Source organism: Chrysemys picta, chromosome 12, assembly GCF_011386835.1.
Source record: "Chrysemys picta bellii isolate R12L10 chromosome 12, ASM1138683v2, whole genome shotgun sequence".
Taxonomy (NCBI): Eukaryota; Metazoa; Chordata; order Testudines; family Emydidae; genus Chrysemys; species Chrysemys picta.
This window is the reverse complement of record NC_088802.1, coordinates 55,582,049-55,608,452: the sequence shown is the minus strand read 5'-3', so window position 1 is coordinate 55,608,452 and position 26,404 is coordinate 55,582,049. Positions and strand designations below refer to the sequence as shown.

Sequence of the window (26,404 nt, the reverse complement as noted above, 5' to 3'; positions counted from 1 at the left end):
GCGCCGCTTGGGGTGGCAAAAACCCTGGAGCCGGCTGTGTGTGTGTGTTAGGGATTTGTGTATGTATTCTGGGTACTTAATTCATAACCAGAGACGAGAGTGAAAACTTAACTTACCCAGCTCTTTCCTCTTGCAGTTGCAATGTTTTACTTCTGGTGGTAATGCTCTCTACAGTTACATGGCACCAAAGGGCTTAGCGTGAGTTCATAATTGGCCTGTTTCCTTGTGAGTATGAACAGCGTGAAAATACAAAGTACTCACTAAAGGAAGTACATTAGATAGAAATGGTAAGTGTGGGATAGATTGGGAGTGGCAGAAGAGAACATAATCAGGAAAGAAGATGGAGACTAGATTAAAGCAGTCCAACTTTAGCCACACTCCATTTTTTCCTCCATCCTTCCATCCACTGTTCTCATCTATTTCCCTTCGGAAGAGAAAATAGGGGGGCTAAGTGCCTGTAGATGTCTGACTGGGCCATTAAACCATTTACCAGGGCATTTTAGGCCAGGAAATAGAGCACATTTAATCTGAAAGCATAAAAAATTTAGTTAATGGTGGCTGTGGACAGTATGAATCATCCTAAGAGGTAATAGTCTGAATTCATATTGTGTCAACTACCTTAATATGTTTATTGTGTTGCTTGCAACAGTTAAGCAAACTCTAGATGAGTTTGCTACAGGAGCTAAACAGGCAAAACAAATGATAGTCTCATTACATTCCTAGGAGAACGCTATTTTTTTTGCCTTGCAAGGTAGGTGTTTTACATAGAATGTGACTGTAGTTTGCATATGCATTAAGTAGACAATTCTGGCAGATGATTTCTTCATTTCTGATTTACTGATTAGAGAGTCACAGCACTGGCTGTGGAAAGAGAACCTTAATTTGGGTGGGTAATAAGGCTAAATGTAAAAGTGTACATCTAAAAACAAAAAATGTAGGCCATACAAGATGGGACGCTCTCTATTCTGAGTAGCAGTAACACTGAAAAAGATGTGGGTGTCATGGTGGATAATCAGCTGAATATGAGCTCCCAATGTGACACTCTGGCCAAAAGGGCTAATGCAGTCCTGGGATGAATACACAGTGCAATCTCGAGGAGGAGCAAAGATATTATTTTACCTCTGTATTTGGCACTGGTGCTACTGCTGTTGGAATTCTGGGTCCAGTTCTGGTGCCCACAGTTCAAGAAGGATGCAGATACATTGCAGAGGGTTCAGAGGAGAGCCACAAGAATGGTTAAAGCAGGGGTCGGCAACCTTTCAGAAGTGCTGTGCCGAGTCTTCATTTATTCACTCTAATTTAAGGTTTTGCGTGCCAGTAATACATTTTAACGTTTTTAGAAGGTCTCTTTCTATAAGTCTATACTATATAACTAAACTATTGTTGTTTGTAAAGTAAATAAGGTTTTTAAAATGTTTAAGAAGCTTAATTTAAAATTAAATTAAAATGCAGAGCCCTCCGGACCGGTGACCAGGATACGTGCCAAAGTTGCCTAACCGAGGGATAGCTCAGTGGTTTGAGCATTGGCCTGCTAAACCCAGGGTTGTGAGTTCAATCCTTGAGGGGGCCACTTAGGAATCTGGGGCAAAATCAGTACTTGGTCCTGCTACTGAAGGCAGGGGGCTGGACTCGATGACCTTTCAAGGTCCCTTCCAGTTCTAGGAGATAGGATATCTCCATTTATATATATATATATATATATATACACACACACACACACACACACACACCCCTGGATTAAAGGATTAGAAGACATGCCTTATAGTGATAGACTCAATAGTCAAACAGACTATTTAGCTTAACAAGAGAAGGATCAAGGGTGACTTGATCACAGTTTATAAGTACCAAACTAGGGAAGAGAGATTTGACAATGGGCTTTTCAGTAGGGTAGAGAAAGGTAGAACATGATCCAATGGCTGGATGCTGAAGCTAGACAAATTCAGACTGGAAATACAGGCATACATTTATAACAGTGAGGGTAATTAACCATTGGAACAGTGGTGATGGAGTCTCCATCAATGACCATTTTAAAATCAAGACCGTACGTTTTACTAAAAGATCTGTTCTAGGATTTATTTTGGGAAAGGTCTGCTAGATGATCACAGAGATCTCCTCTGATCTTAGAAGCAAGGATAGCTGGCCTAGTGGTCATTGGACTTTACATGAGGTCACCAGAAACTTACAAATGAAGTCCAACGTACTTGCAGATATACATGTAAATGCATCATGTTTTCATTGCATTGTTACTTGAATATGGAAGTGATTCCCTCTTCTGAGGTTTAAAACTTGCCTTGTCTCTTCAGTGACGGAGCACCAAAATAAGATATGGTTTGTGGCGGGTGGGGTGAGAAGTGTCTTGAGACGTCTGCATAATAGATGCTGTCCGAGCGTTACTTGTCTTGTCTTGTTTGATGTGTCCCCAGAATAACAGTAAATTATAAAAAAGCATAAAATCCAGTTGCTGGAAATGATTTTTGCATAGAAATTCAGCAGCAGCGTAGACAACTGAACTAAGAAAGGGATGATCTGGAGAGACAGTATTGTCAGGGTGTAGGGAATCACTGATTTACATAAGTGAAGAGCTATGTAGAGAAACAGAATGAAGAAGTGGTATTCTGGAAAGAAGAAATGCAAAATATATTTTCTTAAATCTCAGTGGAAACACTGCAATTAAGAAAAATTGTTCCTCCTCAACAGAAATGCTGTTCCTGGGGGAGATGAGGGTGAAAGGTGTAACTTCAGTTCAGAAAGTTCTGAACATGCTAACGCTAGCTCAGCTGTACCCGTGATTTGTAGGGAGGGGGAAAGAGATGAGGACTCGATTAGGTCTTTCCAATATAGCTTCCTCTCTTAATTAACTAAAAGGCTAGAGTTCGTTTCAAGAGTCCCTTTCTTTCTTACAGTACCTTAAATGGTTTCCAAAGCACTGAATGAGTAGTGCAGCGACCGTGCAAGCAAGAGGCACGGCCATTCTGTGCTCATTGCTGGCTTGCCCACCATCCAGGACATTAAAGACTCTTATTTAGAAAAGGAGGGCTGCTACGACACTAGGGTACTTGACTGTCTTCCAAAAGTGTCTTGGGATTGTTTAATTTCCACATGGATGGGCAATTAGGACCTTGGTTTAATACCTCATCTGAAGGACGATACAAATAACAACTCTCCTAAGCAAAACGAGTTTTAATCGTATCCAAATAAATACAGAAATTACATAGTGTCTTGTAGATAAAAAACGTCCATTTCATTATAAATAGCGTTGAAGCCCTGGCATGTTATGCGGCTTGACAAATTCATGTCCTTGGTTTAAATGCCAATTTTAATGATTGATACTGTGCCTTTCTCTACTCCCTTTTTGTCACAATCTGTCCTGCAGAAAGCTACATTCCCTGCGCTCCCTAGGCATCTTTCAGATATGGAAGCCAACTTGATCTTTAGAAATTAGATCTGCTGTTGATGGTTTCCTGGGATAATGTCATACTTGGCATCAGTGGACACAGTAGTGTTAGTAGCCAGTGAGACGTGCGCAGTTGTAGTGTGTGTAATGGGCTATTTTGGAAGGAATTGACCTGATGCCAGTACAGGAACATGGCAGGTGAAATGGTGCCTACAAGGCAGGGACTAACCTGTTCAGAAAATACCCAGCGTGTGTATTTCCTTCGGCCGTGATCTCTCCCTGTGGTTTGTTCTGAGAGTAAAGCACCCAGCAATCGGTCTTAATTATCTAATTAACTAGCTGAGTGTATGTAAATATACCACAATTCTGGAGAACTAAGCAAGGTGCTTAAGTGCACCGTACTAACTGTGGCAAAGCAATTGGCTGGTTAATTTTGATGAATTTTCCTTAAAATTGTGACAGTTGCAACACCTAATTATGGGTCAAAGGAGAAATAGAAAGGTTCTGGTGGTAGGGGGGATTATAAGGCCGTCTTTGAGCTGTGCTGAAATGAGGGCTGAAACATCACTTCTCGATGTGTTTTTCTACAGACTATATAATCTTTTTTTCTATTTTCAGCTTTTTTTATAGTTTGAATTTCACAGCATTTTACCTTAAAGCATTTTAGCCTGTTTTGTTCTCTATTTGTGTAGGAATTACATTCTGCTGTGGGTGTGCATGTTCCTTTTGCCTCAAATAGGGGACATGACTAACTACTTCTAATCAGAGCTGAGGAACTTCTATTTTGTTTTTTTTTTTTATTTCTCCATCATGAACTTAAATCTCCAAAAATTAGCTTAATGCCCGAGCCGCGGGATGATTTCTGGCAATGGCATGAAGTATCATGGGGAATTTTCCTAATCCACCATCTGCTGGAAGCAATTACTTCTTTTTTGTAGCTGCATTAATGTCTTCTGCAGGGATGAGGATTCTGACAATTGTAGAAATTCTGTGAAACCAGAAGGTCTGGCCAGCATTTGAAATAACTAAAAACTGCAACCTCCAGCCTCCATGTTAAGGCAAAGGCCTTCCGTTAATTTAACTTGAACATGCCTATTAATTCATAAAGAACTGTTTCCCTTGCATTTGCCTGCCTCTGATTTATGTGCATAAAAGTTTTGAATAACACAGGTTTAAAAGAGACTTATTGTCTCCCTTTGTGTTAATTACAAGTAGGGAGACTTATAAATTTGTTCCTTTTTCCTTCTGGCAAGTGCACCATTCACAAGTGGCAAAACTGAATACAGGTTAACTTGGGCAGCTATAATTTGTATCCAAAACAACTGATTTGCCATTTCACAGAAGTATCTAGGGATTTCAGTTTAGCTGATAGCCAAAATCTCTATAAGGTAGCATTATTATTGACTTGATATTACCATGGATTTTCCATTGTTCTTTGTACCTGTTATCAGCAGAGTCCTGTGGCACCTTATAGACTAACAGACATATAGGAGCATGAGCTTTCGTGGGTGAATGCCCACTTCATCTACATGCATCCGACGAAGTGGGCATTCACCCACGAAAGCTCATGCTCCAATACGTCTGTTAGTCTATAAGGTGCCACAGGACTCTTTGCTGCTTTTACAGATCCAGACTAACACGGCTACCCCTCTGATATTTGTACCTATTATGTCATCCCCATTCTCCGTAAAGACAGTTGTTTTTTGTTGACTGAAGCTTGTGATCGGAACATGCATAATTTTGCTGGGAGATTGTCTGTTCTCACCAGCTTAGTATGTGTACTGGGGAGGTGGCGTATGAGGGAAGATGGTGACAGCTCAGAAATTAAAGAAATGTGTGAGCCATTATTCTCAGGGTGTTAGGGGTAAATTCCTTGTACTATAACAAAGTACCAGCATCTTTCTAAGCAGGTCTAGGATCAGTTATTTGCAGGCCATAATTAAGGTTCATGTTTTGTCATGGTTATTTTTAGTAAAAGTCAGGGACAGGTCGTGGGCAATAAACAAAAATTCATGGGAGCCCTGACCTGTCTGTGACTCTAAAAGTAGCTGGGGGGGGAAGAAGGGGGGGAGTAATGACAGCTGGAGCCCCATGAGGGGGGGACTGAAAGCCCAAGCCCCACCACCACGGGCGGCTGGGGGTGGGGGAGCCGCAGCCACGGGCGGGGGGACGGGGGACTGGGAGGGGGCACAGTCCCGCAGTAAAGTGATGGAATCCTCCATGACTAAATCGTATCCTTGGCCATAAAGACAAGTTTGCAGACTGTGTCTGTGTTTTTAAGATAGGCTCCTACTAGTCAGCTGAAGCCCATCTTTTTCTTCATGGTTGGTTCGCAGTAGGAATGATTGTACTGAGGGACTGGATAGCCCAGGGAATTCCAAAGCTTTCACCTCTAGGACATTGCTTTAAATCTGACCAGGATGTCAGTTACCAAAAGTTGATACTCTGTATTGGCTTGATTGTTGTTTGTGGTCCAGATTTTAATGGCCAAGAGTTCATGTTCTACTTCTCATGATTAGATCCCCTTATTGGGCACCTCTGTGGAGAACACAAGGATTAAACAGACCAAAGAGGATGAGCTACTCTCCAGATCAGAATTGAGGGGCATTGATGCGGAGTGACATGAGACAAGCTTGCCCTGCTATTACCCATGCCATGCATACTCCATGGCCAGAGGATTTCAGTATTCACCACATTTCAGCCAGTATAAAATTCACTTAAACATGTTCCCCTGAAGAGCCCATGTACTGAGGATGTGTACATCCTTCCTTAATGCATTAATTATCATCGCTAAAGCTGTTTGGACGCTCTGTATTTACAAATCTATAAATGGCAAACCTCCTCCATCCTCTCCGCTACCCCCAAATTCCTTCCTGTAGTTATTTAAAGTATCTGTTTTTAAAAATTAGTTATAACATGAGATATTTAAAAGATAAAGTTTAGGTTATTAGATAAGTGCAGTAAATATGATCAGAGGTCCTGGGATTGGTTTGAGGATAGGTTCAGCTCCATCTAAGATGTAGGGCAGGGTTCCCCGACACGGTGCCCGCGGGCGCCATGGCACCCGCCGGGGCGTCTAAGTGCGCCCGTGTACTGCCCGGCGGACGAGCATCTGCAAAATGCCGCCTACAAGCAGCGTCATCCAGAGGCATCGCCGCTGCGGCATTTTGGCAGCAATGCCTCTGGATGCTGCTGCTTGTCGGCGGCATTTCGGCTGATGCTCGTCCGCCACCATGGTCTTCCGTGGCTCGTCGTCTGGCGCCTGCCAGATGAAAAAGGTTGGGGACCACTGATGTAGGGAGATGACATCCATCTTAGCTGAGGGCAGCCTATCTGGAGTGAGAACAATGGGAGGTGGCAGCCATTTGGGATAAAGGCAAGAAACCTGTATGAATGATGCAGCAGCTCGTGAGATTGAATTAAAAAAAAAAAAAAAAAAGAAACAAAAAATCTGAAACCTCTCCACAACTTTCCTAATGCATCTTTTCTATACTTCTCTGCAGCAGAGGTGGAAAGTTGTACTGAACTGTGTAGTGGGTGTGTAACATGGATGTGCCTTCACAAAGGGCTCTGCTGAGACCACCAAACTGATTTACACTTGTTGATTTAAACAAGATTAGAAACTTTGGTATATAAATATTGCAAAGGGCTAGTGTATTGCCTAACTCAGTGTGAAAAAAGGGAAATCCTTCAAAAGCCATTTATCTTTGGTCATTAGGATAGCAAATTTTCACTTTGTTTGTAGTTCAAGTTGTTTATCGGTAAGGCTCAGATTTTGTCTCAGATAATTTTAGTAAAAATCAGAGACAGGTCATGGACAATAAACAAAAATTCACAGAAGCCCGTGACCTGTCTGTGATTTTTACTACAAATATCCCCCCACTGCCTGCAGGGGATGGAAGCTGTGGAGTCCCCCTGCTGCCTGGAGGTTAGGAGCTGCTTGGGGGCTCACTATCTGCTGACCGCTCCAGGCCCAGGGCAGAAAATGTCATGGAGGTCTCTGGAAGTCACAGATTCTGTGACCTCCGTGACATAATTGTAGCCTCATTGATAGGGCAATTTTCCAGTCCTGTTCACTCAAGAAGCCTCACACACATTTGGGTCCAGAATTTTGGATGCTTGAAAGGGTGTTGTAGACACACACAAGCTAGTGTTTGTGTCTCTACCTTTTTAAAAAAGACACTGGAAGGAATACCTACGCTTTCCATATAATCAGTTCTCTGAAAAATCTCCCATAGCGCACACCCTTAATCGCTAGTGCCATTGTAATTCTAAAAACACACCTGGAATTACTGGTGCACAGTATTTTCCATTTTACAAGATGATGTCTGGACAGACAAATTGAAGGTAAAATGATACCGCTAGATTGTCTATACTTGAAACACTGCAGCTCTGCCACTGCAGCGCTTCAGTATAGACCAGGAGTCGGCAACCTTCGGCACGCAGCCCATCAGTGTAGACCAGACCTTATAAACACCCTCATACCAGGCTTTGTCGTACTTTTACCAGAACCCTGCACATGCTCATATGGCATCCTACTATGCTGCTTACCCTTCATTTCTTTAAAAATTGATTCCCACAAAGGACCTGAAGTGAAGGAATTGAATAGTACGTATGCAAACCCTATTCCCTGGCTGTTGCTGCAGGAATGCTGTTAGCTTAATGTATTCCGCCAGTGCACGGCTAGTGTGAAGGCAGCACTGACACATCTGCTAACTCTACCAATCTCTCTTTGTGACTCAGATTTGATGGCGGATTGTTCCCAAACCAATCATAAGTTTTAGCAAGGTTGTCACTGTAGACCTAGGAACTAATTTCTTGTTTAGAGCAGTCTGGTATTGCTGACGTTGTTTTAGCTCATCTGGTTGATGCAGAAAAGACTTGCTGTAATACAATTGTTCTGGTGACTGATGTTCACTGCTCTGGACAGAAGTTGCAATGCATGGGTATTTCTGGTCAATCCTGGGGAGGGACAGCTGCCTGTCCTCCTCCTGTTTGTCCCCTGCCCTTATTCTAATATTGACATGCAAGCTGCACCTGCTGGTACCTTTGCTGATCTGACACCACACACTCCCCTGTCTCTCATTCACCCCATAAGAGAGCAGACGTTTCCTCTTTTAATTTAGGTGATTGTCTTTTGCATTTCTCCTTTCCTTCAGCAATACTCTCCTCCTCCCTTCAGCGTGGCCTCGATTCAGAAGTAAGAGTGCTCATGGAAGCAGTGTGGGGAGTACTGGGGACTGTAGCAGTAAATACTCAGCCCTCATGACTCTGAGCTCCATCTAAAGCAGTCAGTCGCCTTTCCGCCGTTCAGGTCTAAGCTATTTCCCCAATTTGTAGTTACTGAGAGTGGGCTGCAACAAAGATATTTTTTGTTCAACTTTTTTCTCAGGTAGCACAATAGTTCACAAGACTTATTTCTACAATGCTTGATTCAAAGGTGGCAGGATTTTGTGGAGTCAGAATCCTGTGACGTGGTGATCGGCAGTTTAATTTCTGTGTCCCAAGTTGCTGGTTGTATTACTAAATATTGCAATACTACAAATGACACAGACTGCAAATGTACACTTGAACTGTTCACTCCTGACATAGCTCTAGCAGTGCCATTACTACTTTAATCATTGCTGAATATGGTGATGCATTCAGCCTCGGTCATTTTTAGCAGGTTGTTTTCAGATTTATTTTTCTGGATGGTTAAATCTTCTGACTGATGCCTTTTTCTTTTGATCTATCATCAAGGTTGCTGCAATTAACCCTAATCATCCACTTGCTCAGATGCCTTTGCCCCCATCAATGAAGAACTGCATTCAGCTGGCAGCATGTGAAGCCAATGAATTGCTACCTATGATCCCTGACCTGCCGGCTGACCTTTTCACATCATGCCTTACGACACCAATCAAAATTGCTCTGAGGTGGTAAGTGTCTCACCTGTTATGTGGGGGAAAAGCATGGTCTGCAAAGCTTGTCTGTTGAATTGATAGACTTGTTGATCTAGATATTTTATCCACACTAAAGTTCCTCCGCAGTACTGAATTACAGGGCTTTGAAGAGCACACCTGGGACAGCATCTTATTAGTCAAAGCCAAGAAGGTGAAAATATTTGTATCTTGTTTATTACATTTTAGATTCCAGCTCGATACTTGGGTTTGCTCAGATTAAGGGATTTACTCTAGTGGAAATTAAAGGTATCTGCTTTTTCACAGGGCAGAAATACCATACAGCACAACGCAACTTTATTTTGTAAGTTATCTTTCATGCAAACTATATCCCAAATGTTGTAGGGTTGCGATAAATAGTACAGTAGTGTTAATAGCACAGCGAAAGAAATTAAGAGTTAAAACCAAGAAAGATGTATTGAAATGACATAGAAAGTTGAAGAGGCAGAGTGATACAAAAGCTTGGTCCAGACAGTAGCAACTGTACAAGAGCAAAGTTCTTGCACAACATTAGAGAGATGGTGTGGTGGAACAAAGAAGATATCTGCACTGGACAAGTGCATCGTGCGGGGAACTTCTGTGAGAGCTACCATGCTCACTGCCCTGTGAGTGCTGAATGCTCGGGTGAATTAATCCACATGAACTGGGTATCCACCAAAGAACAGAAGGAGACCACCAAAGCTCATTTCCTTGAGTCTCCGTTAAGATTCCAATTGCAGCCCCAGAATGAAAAGTCCAATGCCCTTTGATTAATTGAATTGAAATAAACATATAGTTAGGAGGTCTGGTCGTTAGTATGTTCTACTTTGATCTTTGGTTTTGATATTAGTCCTTAACCGACTAAGGGAATTAGGCCTCTAGCTGTTCTATATCATCCAGATCAATGCACTTCGTCTAGAAAATAGTTGATAGTGCCCTTGTCCCATGTGGCCCTGATTTGATCCATGTGGTGCCCTGGCATTTTCTTCCCACTTACATTGTTGTGGAGTCGCAATTTATTTTTTGTTACGGAAGAGCCTGCTGCTTACTTTGAATGGCTGACATTCTCAGGCTTATTTGCGAGGGTGGTAGGAAACCTGTTCACTAGAGATGCCGCTGTAATGACTTAGCCCAGCCAACAGGAAGTGTGTGATGGATTTGGAGCTACTGTGTAACAAGTAAAGAATTTTCTTTGTCTGGTTTTACTGTTGTAAGGGGGGGGTACTGTATTACTATTAATTCAGATTTAGCTTCAGACTGCCACTCATTTTTATCCACTTGAGGAGCAATACTAGACCCATCCACTTTGAAGTCCCATCTCCAAACCCTGTTGAGCTCAACAGGGTATCAAGGGGTAGGATCACAGCTGGTCAATACAGGAGCACCCTAAGCCCGAGAAGCAAGACTAAGAGCTTCTGGGGAAGACAAACATAACATTCTTAACGAAGGGTGAGGGCGTTGTTGGGAGCTGCAGATGAGAAGTAGGTCTCATAGACAAAGACCCCAGAGGCCAGGGGTCTGGAGCAAAGATGGACCTTCCTAGTGTGTCTGCCAAGAGATGGCAAGCCTCTAGGTAAGATACATGTGCATATAGGCCTTTTATTTTAAAATCCTTTGTCTTATGCTCTGCTGTGTTCCTTTTTGGTAAAATTAAACTTTACTTGGTTTTAAGAAAGCCAAAGGTCTCTGTATTAACCACTGGCCACCGGTTCTGAAGGGAAGACTTTAGGGTGCCAAGTCCAGTTGGGTGTGTTGAGTTGAGACACAGGATACTATAGCTTGAGTTCCAATCTAAGTGGGTGAACCACAGGTTTTCACCCCAGGACATGGGAAGGCAAGAAGCTGATCTCCCGAGGGTGTGACTTAGTGAGACCAGAAGAGGGGGCAGAAGTGCCCCTAGCCTGGTGATTAACAAGGTGCTTGCAGATTGGATGACTGGGCTGTCTAGAAGCCTCATTACTTTACCTGCCCAGATACTGAAGTCCTGTGGATACTGCGATCCTGGACCTGGTCTCCCACTGTCAAATTCAAAGGGTGCCTGTATATATTTTTCTCCCTAAAGGTGAAAAAAAATGTTACATTGTGAAAAGTAAATCTCTCTCTGTATATAAGGAAACCCAGAGAGAAGCTACAGATTGTGAACAGAAAAATACAGTTCCAAAGAAATATTTTAAAATGGTATTGCTATTAACAGATAATTGCTGTCCTGAACAATAGGACACCCGGCATGGGGCTAAGGAGGTTTGGATTATACCACTTTGAAGTGAGGCATAGAATTTTGACTGTAAAAAGTCATATTCATTGGTGCTAAACCCTGTACCCTCAGAAATACATTGATTCCTGTATTATAGTTGAATGGTATTGGCATGCGCTGTATAAAACATACAAAAACCTACATTAAAAGAACGTTAACATTGCAAAGTCAAGAACCTAGAAGTTAGGAGCAGAGGGTCCTGTGGCACCTTTAAGACTAACAGAAGTATTGGGAGCAGAAGCTTTCGTGGGTAAGAACCTCACTTCTTCAGATGCAAGTAATGATTTCCATTACTTGCATCTGAAGAAGTGAGGTTCTTACCCATGAAAGCTTCTGCTCCCAATACTTCTGTTAGTCTTAAAGGTGCCACAGGACCCTCTGTTGCTTTTTACAGATTCAGACTAACACGGCTACCCCTCTGATACTAGAAGTTAGGAAACACCCTACTTCATTGCATGTGGATTCAGAGGAGGATATGCTCCATATTCCGCAGAGAAGTTTGCTGTTAAAAGATTTGTGATTCTGCAGGTCAATAAATTTGGAAATCATGTATTTGGAAGAGACATTAAAGCAATGTCTTAAAGCTTTAACGTGTATAGAGGATACGGGAAGGGTACATAAAAGATGATGGTCTTTTGTGTGGAGCCTTTCGTTCTGAGCCTTTAGAAAACCATTCAGCCAGTTCCAGCACATATACTTACATAGGCAAGAACAGAGACTATTTGCAGTTTTAGCCACCTGGGAGCTTTTAGTACACTTGAGTTATTAATGTAATTCAGCAAAATAAATTTGGGGTAAAAAATTTACAGTTTTTCCTTTTTTATTGGTTAGTGTGGGAAGAAAAATTGCTGCTTGCTGTACCTTAATGTCTTTATGCACCAGGGCTCCAAATGATTTTCATGACTTATCAAGAAATATAACCTACAAATCAACTGCAATGTGGTTTTTCCCCTGCTTGTAGCTTCCTATAGTACTTCTGAGCGTTCAGCATGACTTCCTATGTAACTTGTGTGTGTGTGTGTGTGTGTGTGTGTGTGTGTGTGTGTGTGTGTGTGTGTGTGTGTGTGAAAGCTACAGAGTGAGGTGCAAGTTACCTGAATAGGGGTGTGCGCAGGATAAAACATACCTGAGGGCAAACTTGGATCATCTCCTCTAGTGGAACCCAATAAGGTTGCAAAAATTCATCACATTTTCAGTTGCAAGTTCTTTGGGGCCCAGTCTGATGCACACTGTGCCAATATAGCAGGAGATGACTGCCCTCCAGAGGCTCAACCATCCCTCCTTTCCCTGGACTTCGGGAGCATTTTGAAAGCAGCATGCTCAGATTCATTTGAAAGCACCATGTTTTGTTATCAAGAAGTTTCCCCTACCTAATAATATATCGTCTTATGGTTGTTTCTGTGGCATCTGCCATCCCAAAATGCACAACATACTATATATATATATATATATAGGAACCACTTCACCCACCGCTGTTTTATGATCATTAACAATTCAAACAACAAATACCCAACAGTTTAGGACAGAAAGTAAACACTATATAGGATGGAAACTGCGAGCATTATTTAACAGACTGTGTAACTTCCCAAATTTGGCAGGGCACCAGAGCAAACAGCTATAAAAGTGAACATGTCACAGGGTTTTTTAATGACTGCAAGTGGTAAGGGCCTTGCTTTTATATTCTCTGAAAGATGGTACTTCTGGCATCATGGTGTCACCCCCAGCATGTTAGAAAACATGTTATAATAGCATGAGTTAGACAGTGCATCAGTCTTTTCCTTGGAATGCTGTCTCTTTGTGCCACAACTGTAATAATTTGTATATGATTTAAATTTGTTTTGACAACATCTGATATATGAGAGGTTAGCAAATAATACAGGGATGAGTATGAAAGCCTGAGTCAATAGCAAACAAACCATAACAATATTTAAATTTAGTTTCCATATTCAGTGTTTCAAACAGCATGTCATTGGGGGCATATTTCTGTAGTTCAGAGAATACTTTGGGGACTGCAGCTGCAAGTGCATTTCATGGTATGCAAAACACATTCTTGAAGGCTCAATTTCTCCAAGCTGTATGGAGATTTCTGAATAGTTAACTTGTTTTGAATATGGGTGCAGTGGGAGGGAACAGAGGGTAGGTGAATGGAAAAGATAAGGCCTCGATCCATTAAGATGACTAAGTATGGTCTTTTAGTCTGCACAGGCTGATTTTTAAATGAAAGATCTTTTCACAAATGTATTTTTGCTCTGATTGATTGAACAGAGACCTAAATCAGATTTCTGATGTATTTCCTCTGTTTGCTTAGCTTCCTCTTGTTACACTATGATTTTACTCTGTCTGTGCCCACTGCAAAGTAGTGGGATTTCTAGCAATGGAAGGAGATGGGATATCTGTGTTAAACACAAGTAGCTTTGCCATTTTCCAAAGTGGTGTTGGATACAGAATTATTTTACCCACTTGCTGACTGTGATCCAGTGAAATCCCAAGAACCAGCAGCATTCACTTCCCCGGCAGCTTCCCCTGTGTGACTAGAATACACACTGAAAAGAGCCCCCGGTCTTCTTGTAAATAAAACAACGTAGAACTCTTCCAGCTGGACCTTCTCACATGTGTGTATCTTGGTCAGTGTCAGAATAAATTACCTTTGGGGTAGAGTTGGGTAAGATTTTTCTGACAAATGGTTTATTTGCCAAAAAATGAAGTTTTGGGTCAGCTAAAGCTATTCACTCAAAGTTTCAGAGCCCCCCCCCCCCCCCCAAAAAAAAAAAAAAAAAAAAAAAAAACAATTCAGGCTAGATTCACAAAGCCACTGGAGGATGAGGTGAAGGGGCTGCTGTCCCCGAGTAGCTCAGAGGTTAGGGCACTCACTTAGGAGTGGGAGACGCAGGTTCAAATCCCTGCTCCAGAGCAGGGATATCAGATTTTTACCCCTCCTGGGAAGTGCCTGAAGTTATTGGGTATTCTGGCATGGATCTTTCTCAGTCTCGCCTGTTGAAGTATTCTACTGTGTGTATAATAGTTGGATAGTCATTGGGCCAGAGAGAGAGAATGGCTTATAGTGAGTGGTTAGGGTACTTACATGGGATGTGAGAGATCCAAGTTCAAGTCCTTGCTCTAATAAACATTTAATTATTTATACAAAATGTAACCGCTTTAAGAGGAGAGATGGCGAGAGACCCACCCCAAAACAGCCACTAGTCTGGTGGCTTGGTCACTCCCTTGGGGATGGTGGGAGACCTGAGTTCAGGTTCCTGCTCCAAAGTGGGGACTTGAACCTGAATCTCCCACATCCCAGTGAGTGCACTGTACTGCTAGGTACAAACACACCACCTCCTCCCGTTCTGTGAAACTAGCCCATCACTTCTGTTGCTTTCCGGTTTTGGTGTCTGAAGTGAATTTGTTTGATATGTGAATTGAAAATGGTTTTGATTTATTTCTGTACCTTGGTTCTTAAGTTGGCTCCATGGTATTTGAAATGTTTTGCTTTAAAAAAGTATTTTAAATGCCCTTTTTGATGTTGCTTTATAGTTTGCATGTATGTAAGTATAATGTGAAACGTGTTTTACCCTGTAAATAGACAACCGTAACTATTCTCTTACAGCATGATTTGCTGTTAATTTTTTGGTTTTGGTTTTTGCTTCCTTATGGAAAGTGTAGCCATGCTGTCCCTTTGCTGTTGCCAGCATTCTCTAGGTGAGGTCCTGTTGCACCACCATTTTTTAATATGTTCTTCCTCACAAGAAAGCTATCCTCTGCATATTCTACTTGTCACAAGAGTTAAGAGGTCTGTTTAAACTCACACCAGGCTGAAGTACTCATATTTAAATGTCAGCACTTGTCACATGGCCACATGCAAACCCATTAATAATATGGGCAATAGAACCTTCAGTGCTTTGGTATTAAATCCTGAATCATCACTTAAACTTCATCTCTGCCAAAAGTTGGCCATGAAGATACTGCGGTCGTAACACAGAATAGAGAATTCTTTACAAATCAGGTAGTGATAGTAAACTTTTAAAACTCCTTTCTTTCCCTCTAATCAGATGAAAAGAACCAGTGGCAGTCAAGCTTTTGAGTGGGCCTAACAGGACACAAGGATCTGTGTCAAGTATCAGAGGGGTAGCTGTGTTAGTCTGAATCTGTAAAAAGCAACAGAGGGTCCTGTGGCACCTTAGAGACTAACAGAAGTATTGGGAGCATAAGCTTTCGTGATGCATCTGAAGAAGTGAGGTTCTTACCCACGAAAGCATATGCTCCCAATACTTCTGTTAGTCTCTAAGGTGCCACAGGACCCTCTGTTGCTTTTTAAGGATCTGTGTGTATGTAATGTTTCTGTGATTAAAATTCAGCAAAAAAAATTAAGCGTTTTAAACAAACTTTCTGAAATGTGCAGCCATTGTGCCATTCACTGAATGAGAATCTGAAGTGAAATTGATTAAGCACTGACTAAATATATAGGAAATAGACTAGCTTATTTGCATTGATCAAGCTGAAACAAACTAAACAACTTGCCTACTTTAAAAAAAAACAAAAAAACACCAGTGTTTAATAAGGTAGTGAGTTTTTAGTAATACAAGTAGGGAAACTTATTTATATGAATTTAAATCTGGCAGTTTCCTTTAAAGGGTTCTTAAATCTATAGGTGCTGATAATGGGTTCTGATGACTATTCAGCACCCGCATGAAGCATTTTCAAGCATCTATGCGAACCATTGCCAACTTGCTGCAAAGTGAAAGCCTCTTTTACATGTCTCTTGCTCCTCCACTTGTATCCCACTGCAGAGTAAAGCCCTTTTCCATTCTGCCGCTGTTCTTGATGCTGAAGGGACTATACCAGGCAAGTTAGCAAAGGCACTAAGCATTGTTAACCTAGTGAATCTGCCCCCAGGCTTCCTTGGCATCATCTAGTTTTTTTGTTGGATTTGCTCCATTCGCTCACCAGCAAGGGTTGATGGGTATCAGTACTGTGACTAGTCCCCCGTACTCACTTGGCAATTCCATTGTGTGCAAAGAGCAAAATGAAGCTGAGTAAATTTCTGAAGTGTTGCCTGTAGGAACTGACATTTTCATACCTTAGGTAGGATTTCTGTTTTCTCATTAGTGGATTGTGGTGAGAGGGATACTTTCCAAGGAGTACTCTCAGTCTAGCCTGCCAGGTCAGGGAAGACTAGGATTCAAAACTGCTCTTGTGCTGCAGTGCCCAGCACTAACCGATAGGCAGTGGTTTTCAAGCAGTTCCTTTTTTAAAAAGGAGGGGGAGATGGAAGGGGGGGGAGGGGAAGCAGATTGGATTGGTTAGATGGTCCCACTGGTATTCGAGGGGCAGAGGGAGAAATCTAGGAAATAATTGGTGAAAACCATTTGACAGGTTCACTTGTCATGGTCCTGGGCATTACCAGTACAATGGTATTGATTGCCTTGCTTCAATTTAGGGCAACAGTTTTGGCACAAAACCTATAGGAGGGGAAAGGGATAGTGGTGATTAATCTCTCTTAAAAGATAGGTGAATAGTGTGTGGGAAGCTGCAGGGCAGGCTGCCAGCCTGTAGGACCCAACTGCAGTGAGTTTTTTCAGATGTACAATCTCAAGTGTCAGTCCGTTGTTGGAGCTGCACCGTGTACAGTCAGCAATGCAGCAAAAAAAGATCAAGTGGTGGTTTTTTTTTTTTTTTTTTTTTTTAAGAAAAAGCTAGCTCCACAAGGCCAGCCCCTTTATCTTACATTGGGGTTTTAAACTGAAAAGCTACAAGGCTCCTGTAAAACACATTCCCTGCTCTGGATTGTGAAAAAATTGAAGACAACTAATTTAAAAACATCCAAAATAACACCCAGATTGCACCAAACTGCTCCCAGTGCCAGCAAACTTCTCTGTAATTGGTTCAGCTCTTGAAAATCTTTTTTTTCCCGTTTAAGAATGTAAACACAGAGCCAGATAATCTCCTGCTTTCTTTCAAATGACAAGAAATTGCCTTCTCTTATAAACCCTTCAACTTGTATGAACAAAGAGAGATCCCTTACATATGGAAGGAGGAAAGAAAAAGGAGTGTTTAAGTCAGAGGGCCTTTGAAAGTTTCATGAGGTTTATAAATTGGCTCTTAAAACAGTGACTGAAAAAACTGAAGAGGAAGATTGTGCAAGAACATAGATGTTCCCCTTCTAAATTGGGAAAGGCAGATTCTCAGGCAGATCTTATTGTAACCAATAACATTGAAGAGAACTGTTTTGCATCTGAATTATAATCGGAGCTGTAGCACCGCCTATGGTAAGCTGCCTGACACTTCCACAGTTATATGTCAAACTTAACCATTTGAGCTGAAATTCCCATTTTGGGTGTCTGCCTCAGGATGAATTTTGTTGGAAAGTTTCAGCAAACTGCAATAGCGGTTTACGAGAACAAGATTAGGGGAAAGTACATTGTTTTGCCCGAGTTAAAATTTGTTTACAGCAGTTTTATTGAGAGGTTCTAGTGCATCTGTGCTTTAGAGCAAGGCCTTGCACTATGACGGGGTACTCTCTAGTGTCAGGGATGTACCTTTTGCTGTTCCTGTGAAAAATTGCCCAAATTTGGCCAAGTTATAAGCATTTGAAAAATCTTTGTTTGCACATGCTCAGTAGAGACTTGTTAGTTTGGCAGCTAAACTCTGGGAAGATTTTATGTGCACTAAGCATGTTCTAGCACAGGGATGCAGGGACTGAGTAGGAATTTCCCTGCAATTGCTGCTCCTGGTGCTGGGCACAGTCACTGAGAGCCAGAAGATTGTCTCCTCTGCGCTGTTCCACCTGCTGGTATCCAGGCAGTGAGGAAGAGAAAGCAACCTTACTTGAATGCAGAGGGACAGTAGTCAGAGTTGGGGATGGGGAGGTTGGCATGTGTCTTGGTGGAAGGAGTAGAGCTGGGGTGAGGAGTCTGGGACTGGGAGTTGGGCAGAAGACTTGGATTGGATGACACTCCTGGAGGCGGTGTGTGTGTGGGGGAAAACTGACAGACTGGGATAACGAGGGGAACTGGAAAGGGAGACTTGAAGGAGGAGAGACAGGACTGGGAAGTGCAGGCTGGAGGGGTTGGGGTAGAAGAGGTCAGGCTTTGAGGGAAATGAGTGCAGAAGGATCTGGGATCACTAGAACCTGGACTAGAACCCAAGATTTGCATCCCAGCATTCCTCTGCTGTCACTAAATATCTGTGAAACCCACTGGCAAGTCTCTCTCTCATCCCCTTCTAGTGGCCAGTCCACCTAGAGCAGTGGTTCTCAAACTTTAGTACTGGTGACCCCTTTCACATAGCGAGCCTCTGAGTGCGACCCCCCTTATAAATTAAAAACACATTTTTTATATTTAACACCATTATAAATGCTGGAGGAAAAACGGGTATTGGGGTGGAGGCTGACAGGTCGCAATAACCTCTCAACCCCCCGAGGGGTCCCAACCCCCTGTTTGAGAACCCCTGACATAGAGGATGACAACCTATTACAGCCATTGGTACTAGCCCAAGTGGCACAAGTCTGTTCTGTGGATCTATCGGTTCCAACGTTGCTGATGACCCATGTTAATGTCAAAATGATTCCATATGGTGGAATTTCTGTTTTTTTCAGTGCGGCTTTTCAAAAACGTAGGAAATTATACCCACAAAACAAGTTAAAAGAACATTAAGCAAAATGTTTGCAACAGCAAGTACTCAAAAGTTAAGAAATACCAGAATTAAAGAGGCTTGTGCATGTGGGACTTCCCAGCTGTGGCTCTACAGTAGTGATCAGAGAGAGACCGAGCGATTCTGACATCGGGAGTTTGTTTTTCTGGATATTCTTGACTAATTCAAAGCATATTTGCATTGATACACAGGAAGTCCAACAATGACACACAAAGACAGTTATATGTGCGTGCACACACCCAGAGTTGGAAGGAGTTCTGAGGTGTATCTTTTGTGACTGCATGCGTACTGTGAATCCGCCACTATGAACTATTTTCTTAAAACTGCTTATGCATGAAGTAATGTGCGGTGTTGATGCTGCAAGAGAAATTAATTAGTATCTGTCAACCTATACAATCAAAGTGCACTGTAAGGCAGTTCTTGGGAGCCAGACTACTGTGTTGTAAAGAGTTTCTGTCAGACTGAGGAACCAAAAAATATTTGTTACTAGTACTCAGATATTCTTCACTAGTGACCAGAATGTGCCAGGCATCGTACAGACCTACAGAAAGACCCATCTCCTGCCCTAAAGTGTTCACAGTCTAAAATGTCTTCATTCCCAATTTCAACTATTTGAGCATGTGGTCTTAATAGTATGTAGGGCTTTTAGAAGCTCCTCTTTCTACAGCCTGTCCACTAGGAAGTGGACTCTGACTATATCTTTGGACTCCGAGAAAGTAGAGAAGCATACAGAGCTGTAGGAAAAGGGTCCAAAACATAACCTGGACACTAATTTGACTGGACAGACATGAGAGATCCCCGAGTGCTGGGTCAGGTAACCTCTTCTTTTTTTTTTTTTTTTTTGTCTTAAGGGCCCTCTTTCCATCCCTGTTTGAGTGCATAAAGCTGTTAGGAGTCTGTTTCCATTCAGCACTCATGCTCTTTCTCCATGTTATCCACCCAGAAAGTGTGGTGGGTTGAGTCTCTTACCCAGTGTCTGGTAACATCAGGAGAACAAGCTGGCTGAGTCTCCGTTCAGAAAAGGCTGATGGGATGTTGATAGGTTGGAGGACATAACCAGAGGATATGGCAAAGATATCGGCCCCGTAAGGGCGTATGTCTGCCATTTGATGATTGTCAGACTCCCAATTGCTATTAGATGTACATGTATCTATAGAGACCTGACTGGCTTTTTTACAGCTGCCCCTGATCAGGAGGTTGCGGTCCTTTCACTCTGGCACAGATTTCACTGCTGTCATCCAGGCTTTTCTCACTTTAAGGTTAGGTCTACACTTACCTCCGGGTCCGGTGGTAAGCAATCGATCTTCTGGGATCGATTTATCGCGTCTTGTGTAGATGCGATAAATCGATCCTGGATCAATCCCGGAAGTGCTCGCCGTCGACGCTAGTACTCCAGCTCGGTGAGAGGAGTACGCGGCAGCGACGGGGGAGCCTGCCTGCCGTGTCTGGACCCGCGGTAAGTTCGAACTAAGGTACTTCAAATTCAGCTACGTTATTAAACCATAAACCTGAGACTGCCAGTTCCAGGATCTTTACTGGCTGCCTCTTGGTTCTGACCTTCTGAAGTCCTTCATGTCTCGGGATCTGCCTGCCTGAGAGCTGCTTCTCTCCTTATGCAGTGTTAGCAGAGCTGAATTCTGTGGAGGCTCTCAAGCTGGAGTTCGTTTGGTAGGAGAGAATGGCTGGCATGGGGCTGTCCATGATGGTTCCTTGACTTTGGAATTGTTTTCTCCCACTTCCATAATAGCCCAAATCTGTAGTCCTTTAGGAAGTATCTCAAACCCTATCTATTGAAGAAGAGTTGAAGTTTTGGTGCAGTGTGGATTTTTATTTAGTGGGCATTAGGGATTTACAAGAGCTTTGGATATGTGATCTTTTATAGACTGACATAGAAATAACTAAGACTAAAGAAGACCACTTGCTATATAGCACCTGGACAGTAAAGCTCTCTGAATAGTAGTGTTGGAACAACCCAAAATTGCTTCTAAATGTATTTGGCCATGGGAAAGGAGAGCATAGCACTTGGAAGAACAGATCTTTGTCAGTAAAGGATGTTGTTTAGATGTTGTTTGAACATGGGCAGGGTTAGAAGGAATTCGTTTTATTGTTAAAACAATGGCCTAAAACTCTGAAGATCTGGACTTGGACTTTGTCTGTGACCTTGCCCTCAAGATCACTTAATTTCCAGGCCTCGGTTCCCCATTTGTAAGAAGTGGATGATTAATACTTCCCTACCTTGCAGGGGTGTTGTGAGGATAAATCCATAAATGTTCGGGAGGAGCTTCGATACTAAGGTAAATGGATGGATATTGATCAGTTAATCTTTGGTAAGAAATAATGTGATAACTACAGACAGCCCAGCTCGGAATGGCATTTTGATATAGGGAAAAATCCAATGGGCTCTAAAGGGAACGATAAATGAATGTCTACATTATTCAAATAAAATCTGTGAAATGCACTGGAGGGTTTTTTGTTTGTGCCTTTTGATTACAAAAGGAGCTCTGGTTCTTTTGGGCATATCTTACTTTCTCCAATCCTGCTTAAAATTCTTTTCACCTCTGCAAGAACCAGAATGAGCTGATTTCTTCTTTGACTAGCATTATGGAAGGAGAGTCAGGACTTGGCGTCATGCCACCATTAAAGGTCTGCAATAACATCAGGTTCCGATCTCTCTAATATGGGCAGACTGATTGTGGAAATGAGACATGTGAGGACCCTTTGCATGGTTTAGCAGTATGAAATGCACACGAGCAGACTGTTGAACTCCTAAGTGATCCTGCTCGCAGCATGATTCCATAATCCTGTATTTTTAAAGAGGGTTGACTCTGCTAAAGTTGTCACTGCTGATAAAAAAAAAGGTTAGGCACTTTGTGCTGCTCTAACATTATTTTTCGTTTTCTCCCTCATTCAGTAGTGCAGTAGAAATTGGTGGGCTGTTCTTCCCTTCCATGAATTTATAGTACGAGGGATTTTTATAACTCATATGAATGCAAAAGATGTTTGTTTCTGACCTTCCAGGAGAAATTGCTGGGAGTGATCCAGAAAACTTGCATATGTCTTAGGCTAGGTCTACACTACCCGCCTGAATCGGCGGGTAGAAATCGACCTCTCGGGGATCGATTTATCGCGTCCCGTCAGGACGCGACAATCGATCCCCGAATCGACGCTCTTACTCCACCAGCGGAGGTGGGAGTAAGGGCCGTCGACAGGAAGCCGCAGAGGTCGATTTTGCCGCCGTCCTCACAGCGGGGTAAGTCGGCTGTGATACGTCGAATTCAGCTACGCTATTCACGTAGCTGAATTTGCGTATCTTAAATCGACTCCCCCCTGTAGTGTAGATGTAGCCTCAAACAGGAAAGCTGGCCCTTTCAGATACTGAGAGAGGTTACCTACTTCAGAGAAGGCCACAACAAAAATGAAAGCATCAGGAGACTGCAAATGAAGCCAAAGGTTTAATTTACATGTATGTTAAAAGTTAAACAAAACGTACAAAATAGTGTACATTACCCAGGGGTTGGTTCCATTTTTGGGAACTGTACTGGGTAGCAGCAGAAGGTCCAAATCTTCAGACCTTTACAATTAGCCTATATTTATCTGTAGCATCTTCCATCCTGAAGGATCTCAAACTCCAAGAGATCAACACGGTGATCTCTTTACTTACTACTAAAATGTAGCTAGCTCTGGGGTGAAGTGCTGCAGCTGCATAATGTCTCACAGCAACACTACTGAAGAGTTTTATGCAGGACAGAAAGACAATATTGTATCTATTTGCAGTGGTAGGGGGAATTTAGGGAAGCCAAATTTAATTGTCTACTTGAAAAGAAGACAGGACATCCAGAAGAACACCACTGCTTCTCTTTCAAGTAGCACCAAAAGGTCTTTCATGATGGTAGGTGGTCAGAACTTTGATTCTGACTTTGTCTTATCTAAAAGAACTCCTATTGTGACCCCTAACACCATATGGGGTATTAGATCAGTACTGAATCAGAAGGAAAAGTACTATCACTTCCTACAGCACCTTTCTTTCTGGTTTTCCTTGACGTTTCCCAGTCGAACGCTAAGCAAATCAGACCCTGTTTGTCAGGAGAGATCTCTTGCAATCACTTCACTAAGTGGTAGCACTATGATGAATTAAAACACGCATACAGAGTGTAATTTTTGCTAAGTGTGCTTCTGTTTTTTTTAAAACATTCTAGATAACAGTAAACCTTTAGAGCTCCCATCACTCTTGACCAAACTTACAGGATAGTGTTTTGCTAAAAGTCATTTGACCGTTGTGTGCACCTTTCTGCCTTTCCTGTCTAATCACCGGTGGTTACCAAAAGATTTATATGCAATGACTTTCCCCTCTAGCCCATCCTGATGGATTCCTGCAATGATATCACAGCTGCTTGTTTGAGACCACATGTTTCAGTGAAATGGAAGTGATTGTAAGATTGGTATTGCAGATAGAAACAGAATGTTCTGTATCCTCTACACACATTTTCTGGGCAATCACTACTTTTAAGTGAGGAAATAGAGAGGGACCATTACTAGTTTAAATGCGGGTTTGGTAAACTCAACTGCTTATTTCAGAGTTTGCAGGGAAATGGTGGGGCCTCATTAAAAGAGGGCTCAGAGCATTCCCTGCATTAATCTCCTCTGAAGTACAGTGGCAGTGCAGTAGCAGTCCCAGCTCTGTATACATAAAAGCCGCAAGCGCTTGCTGTGCTACTTCCCTTATGCTGAATACCAAACAGATACGTGCTGCAGGGTTGTGTTGGAGAAAAGGAGTTTCCCTTACTAATCAAATGCAATCTGCTTTTATTCATTATTCAGTTGCCTTTGAGAAGCCGAAGGCACCATTGAAATATCTGAAATCTGAAGCTTATTTATGTCTTGCCCGTAGTTCATTGCCAAAAGCTCCCAAAGGAAGTGCTTAGTGACAGCTTCGAAATGTATGTCATTTGGGGAAATGCCTTTTTACAGCTGACCCTCAAAGGTGCTCTTTATTTTCCTATTTTAGAAATAGAAGGAAACGCTTGACACACTGATAATTTTTCCAAGTCCACTATCCTGAATGCTTGGGGGTGTGGGGGAGCCATCTGCCAGAATTCCTTGCAAGAAAGGAAGCTGAAGGATCCATTTGCCTTGTGGCAAGTGACCTGTGCTGCTAGACAAGAGATTGTGGTTCAATTCTTGGTCTCCTATAGTGTGTACTGTAAGGGGCTGGGAGTGCTGAGAACTCGTACTCATCTCACAATGGCCTGCAGTTAGACTGCCTTATTCTGTGATCCTATTAGATTTCACTAACTAAGCAGGGTTAGTTCACGTCAGTGTTTGGATGGAAGACTTCCAAAGAAAATACCTGATGCTGCATAAATTGGTGGTGGTGAGTCGAAAGTACTTTCTGAGAAAGTAGTGAATGAATGCACAGTGGCTGCAGCATGTCGTTAGGGAATGGCATGGTCATCTTTTGGATGAGACATAAATCGGAGGCCCTGGCCAATGTAGTTATAAAATCTCATGGCACTCTTTATATGAATGGGGGCAGTAAACTAGGTCTCTCAGTCAAATTCCAGCTCTGGCTACATTCTGCCTCCTTAAATTCCCCCTGCATTTTGGAGATGGTGTTTTTCTTCACTGTTGGGCAGTATTGCCATGCAATTTCACCCCGTGTAGAAATTGTCTATCAATTTAAGGTCCTTTAGGATGGAAGGCACAGAATATCAGAAACAACCACTAGCTGACTGTGACACCATCGAGCCTTTCTGAGCCTTGCCCTATCATTGGTTAGGAAGAGGGTGGCTGCAGTGCATATTCTGGAAAATAGGGTGTAAAATGGGGAAAGCTGGAGCGTCGTCAGAACTCCACTAGGTAGATGTGTACTCCCTGTGCATCAAGGAGCACAGATGTCTGAGGGTTCTTGCTCGCTGCTGTACCATGGGAAATTGGGCAGATACTTCCCCCACTTATTGGGGATGGAAGTGGCACAGCCATGACTTGGCTTGGAAATGGAGGTGGAGGATTCTCTTCCCTGGCCCCAAAGGAATCTCCCAGCACACAGCCCTGCTGCTCAGACAGTTGCTGGAACGAGGATCTAAGCCTTCGGCAGTTGATCCCCTATGGTTTCAGCTGGTCTTCAGTTCAAGGTCCATTTCAATAGGTTTTTCTCTCCAATCACAAAGGCTAGACACTTTTTTTAAAATATGAACTTGTATTCTGCTGGAAATGATTTGTGAAACTCTGCATGAGAGGACTGGGGATGTAGTGGAGTCAGTGGAGGAACTCCCCCAAGAAGTCTGGGGTGAGGGAGTTGATGCTTGAGAATTGAGCACCTATCTTCTTTTCCCTCAGATTAGCTAGTCTTGGAGTCTCTAGATATGGCAAACCACAGAGTTAACTGGACTCTATTTTTTGGTACAGGCAGTTCTGAAATTGTAGTGCCTTTAATTGCTGGAGAAATGGAATCAATGTTTTGTATTTTAAAATTATATAACCCAGGTGTTTGATCTTGACACGTTGCTCTCGCGCTCTCTCTTCCCTCCCCCCTGCCGTGCCAGGTCTCTTCAGGGAAACCCAACCAACGCAGATCATTCTTTGACTAGTGTACACGAGCTCTGCTTTATTTAGTGTCTTGCTCCCCCCTCTCCAGGGACTCTGCTGGATGACTGTGAACCCTTTTTTTCTCTCCATGTGTTGGGAAACTTGTCACTATGACAGTTGCAATACCACAAGCTTGTCACCGTGACGATGGAAATCACTGCATGATCATGAGTGCGACGAATGTTGAGAGCCTTGTTTGATTCTCATTATGCCGTGGCAAAGTTTTCCAAACCGAATGTTATTTTAAAAGCAAAAACACTGTAATAACCATCTTCCTCATTCTTTCCACAGAACCTCCAAGAGTCCTGTCATTAAATATTTAATTAGTGTGAATTATTTTTCTTCTGTTCTCCACAGGTTTTGCATGCAGAAGAGTGTCAGATTGGTGCCAGGAGTCACGCTGGATTTAATAGAGAAGTAAGCAAGATTTTATGACATTAAAACTACTGCTATCCTGACTTCCATTATTACAGTTGGTTTGATGGGGAGGGGAAATTGCTTCTTAGTCACGTTGTCCTCAAGATCCCTTCATTCTGCTTGTGGGCATGCACCTCTTTGGGGTACTTCTGTGGCCCAAGACTCACTTGGGGGTACCAAGTTCCCCTCTGT

The 26,404-nt window shown here is 42.5% G+C and overlaps 1 protein-coding gene across 5 annotated transcripts in view; it reads left to right on the top strand.

Moving 5' to 3' along the window:
- Window positions 1-26,404, top strand: part of RPTOR (regulatory associated protein of MTOR complex 1) — a 297,098-nt gene that overhangs the window by 121,560 nt on the left and 149,134 nt on the right. For all 5 annotated transcript variants that reach the window (XM_042840943.2, XM_042840944.2, XM_065562859.1 and 2 more), the window contains exons 6-7: window positions 9,134-9,309; window positions 26,153-26,212. In XM_042840943.2, the coding sequence (XP_042696877.1) occupies window positions 9,134-9,309; window positions 26,153-26,212 (236 nt within the window). The remainder of the gene's footprint in view (window positions 1-9,133; window positions 9,310-26,152; window positions 26,213-26,404) is intronic.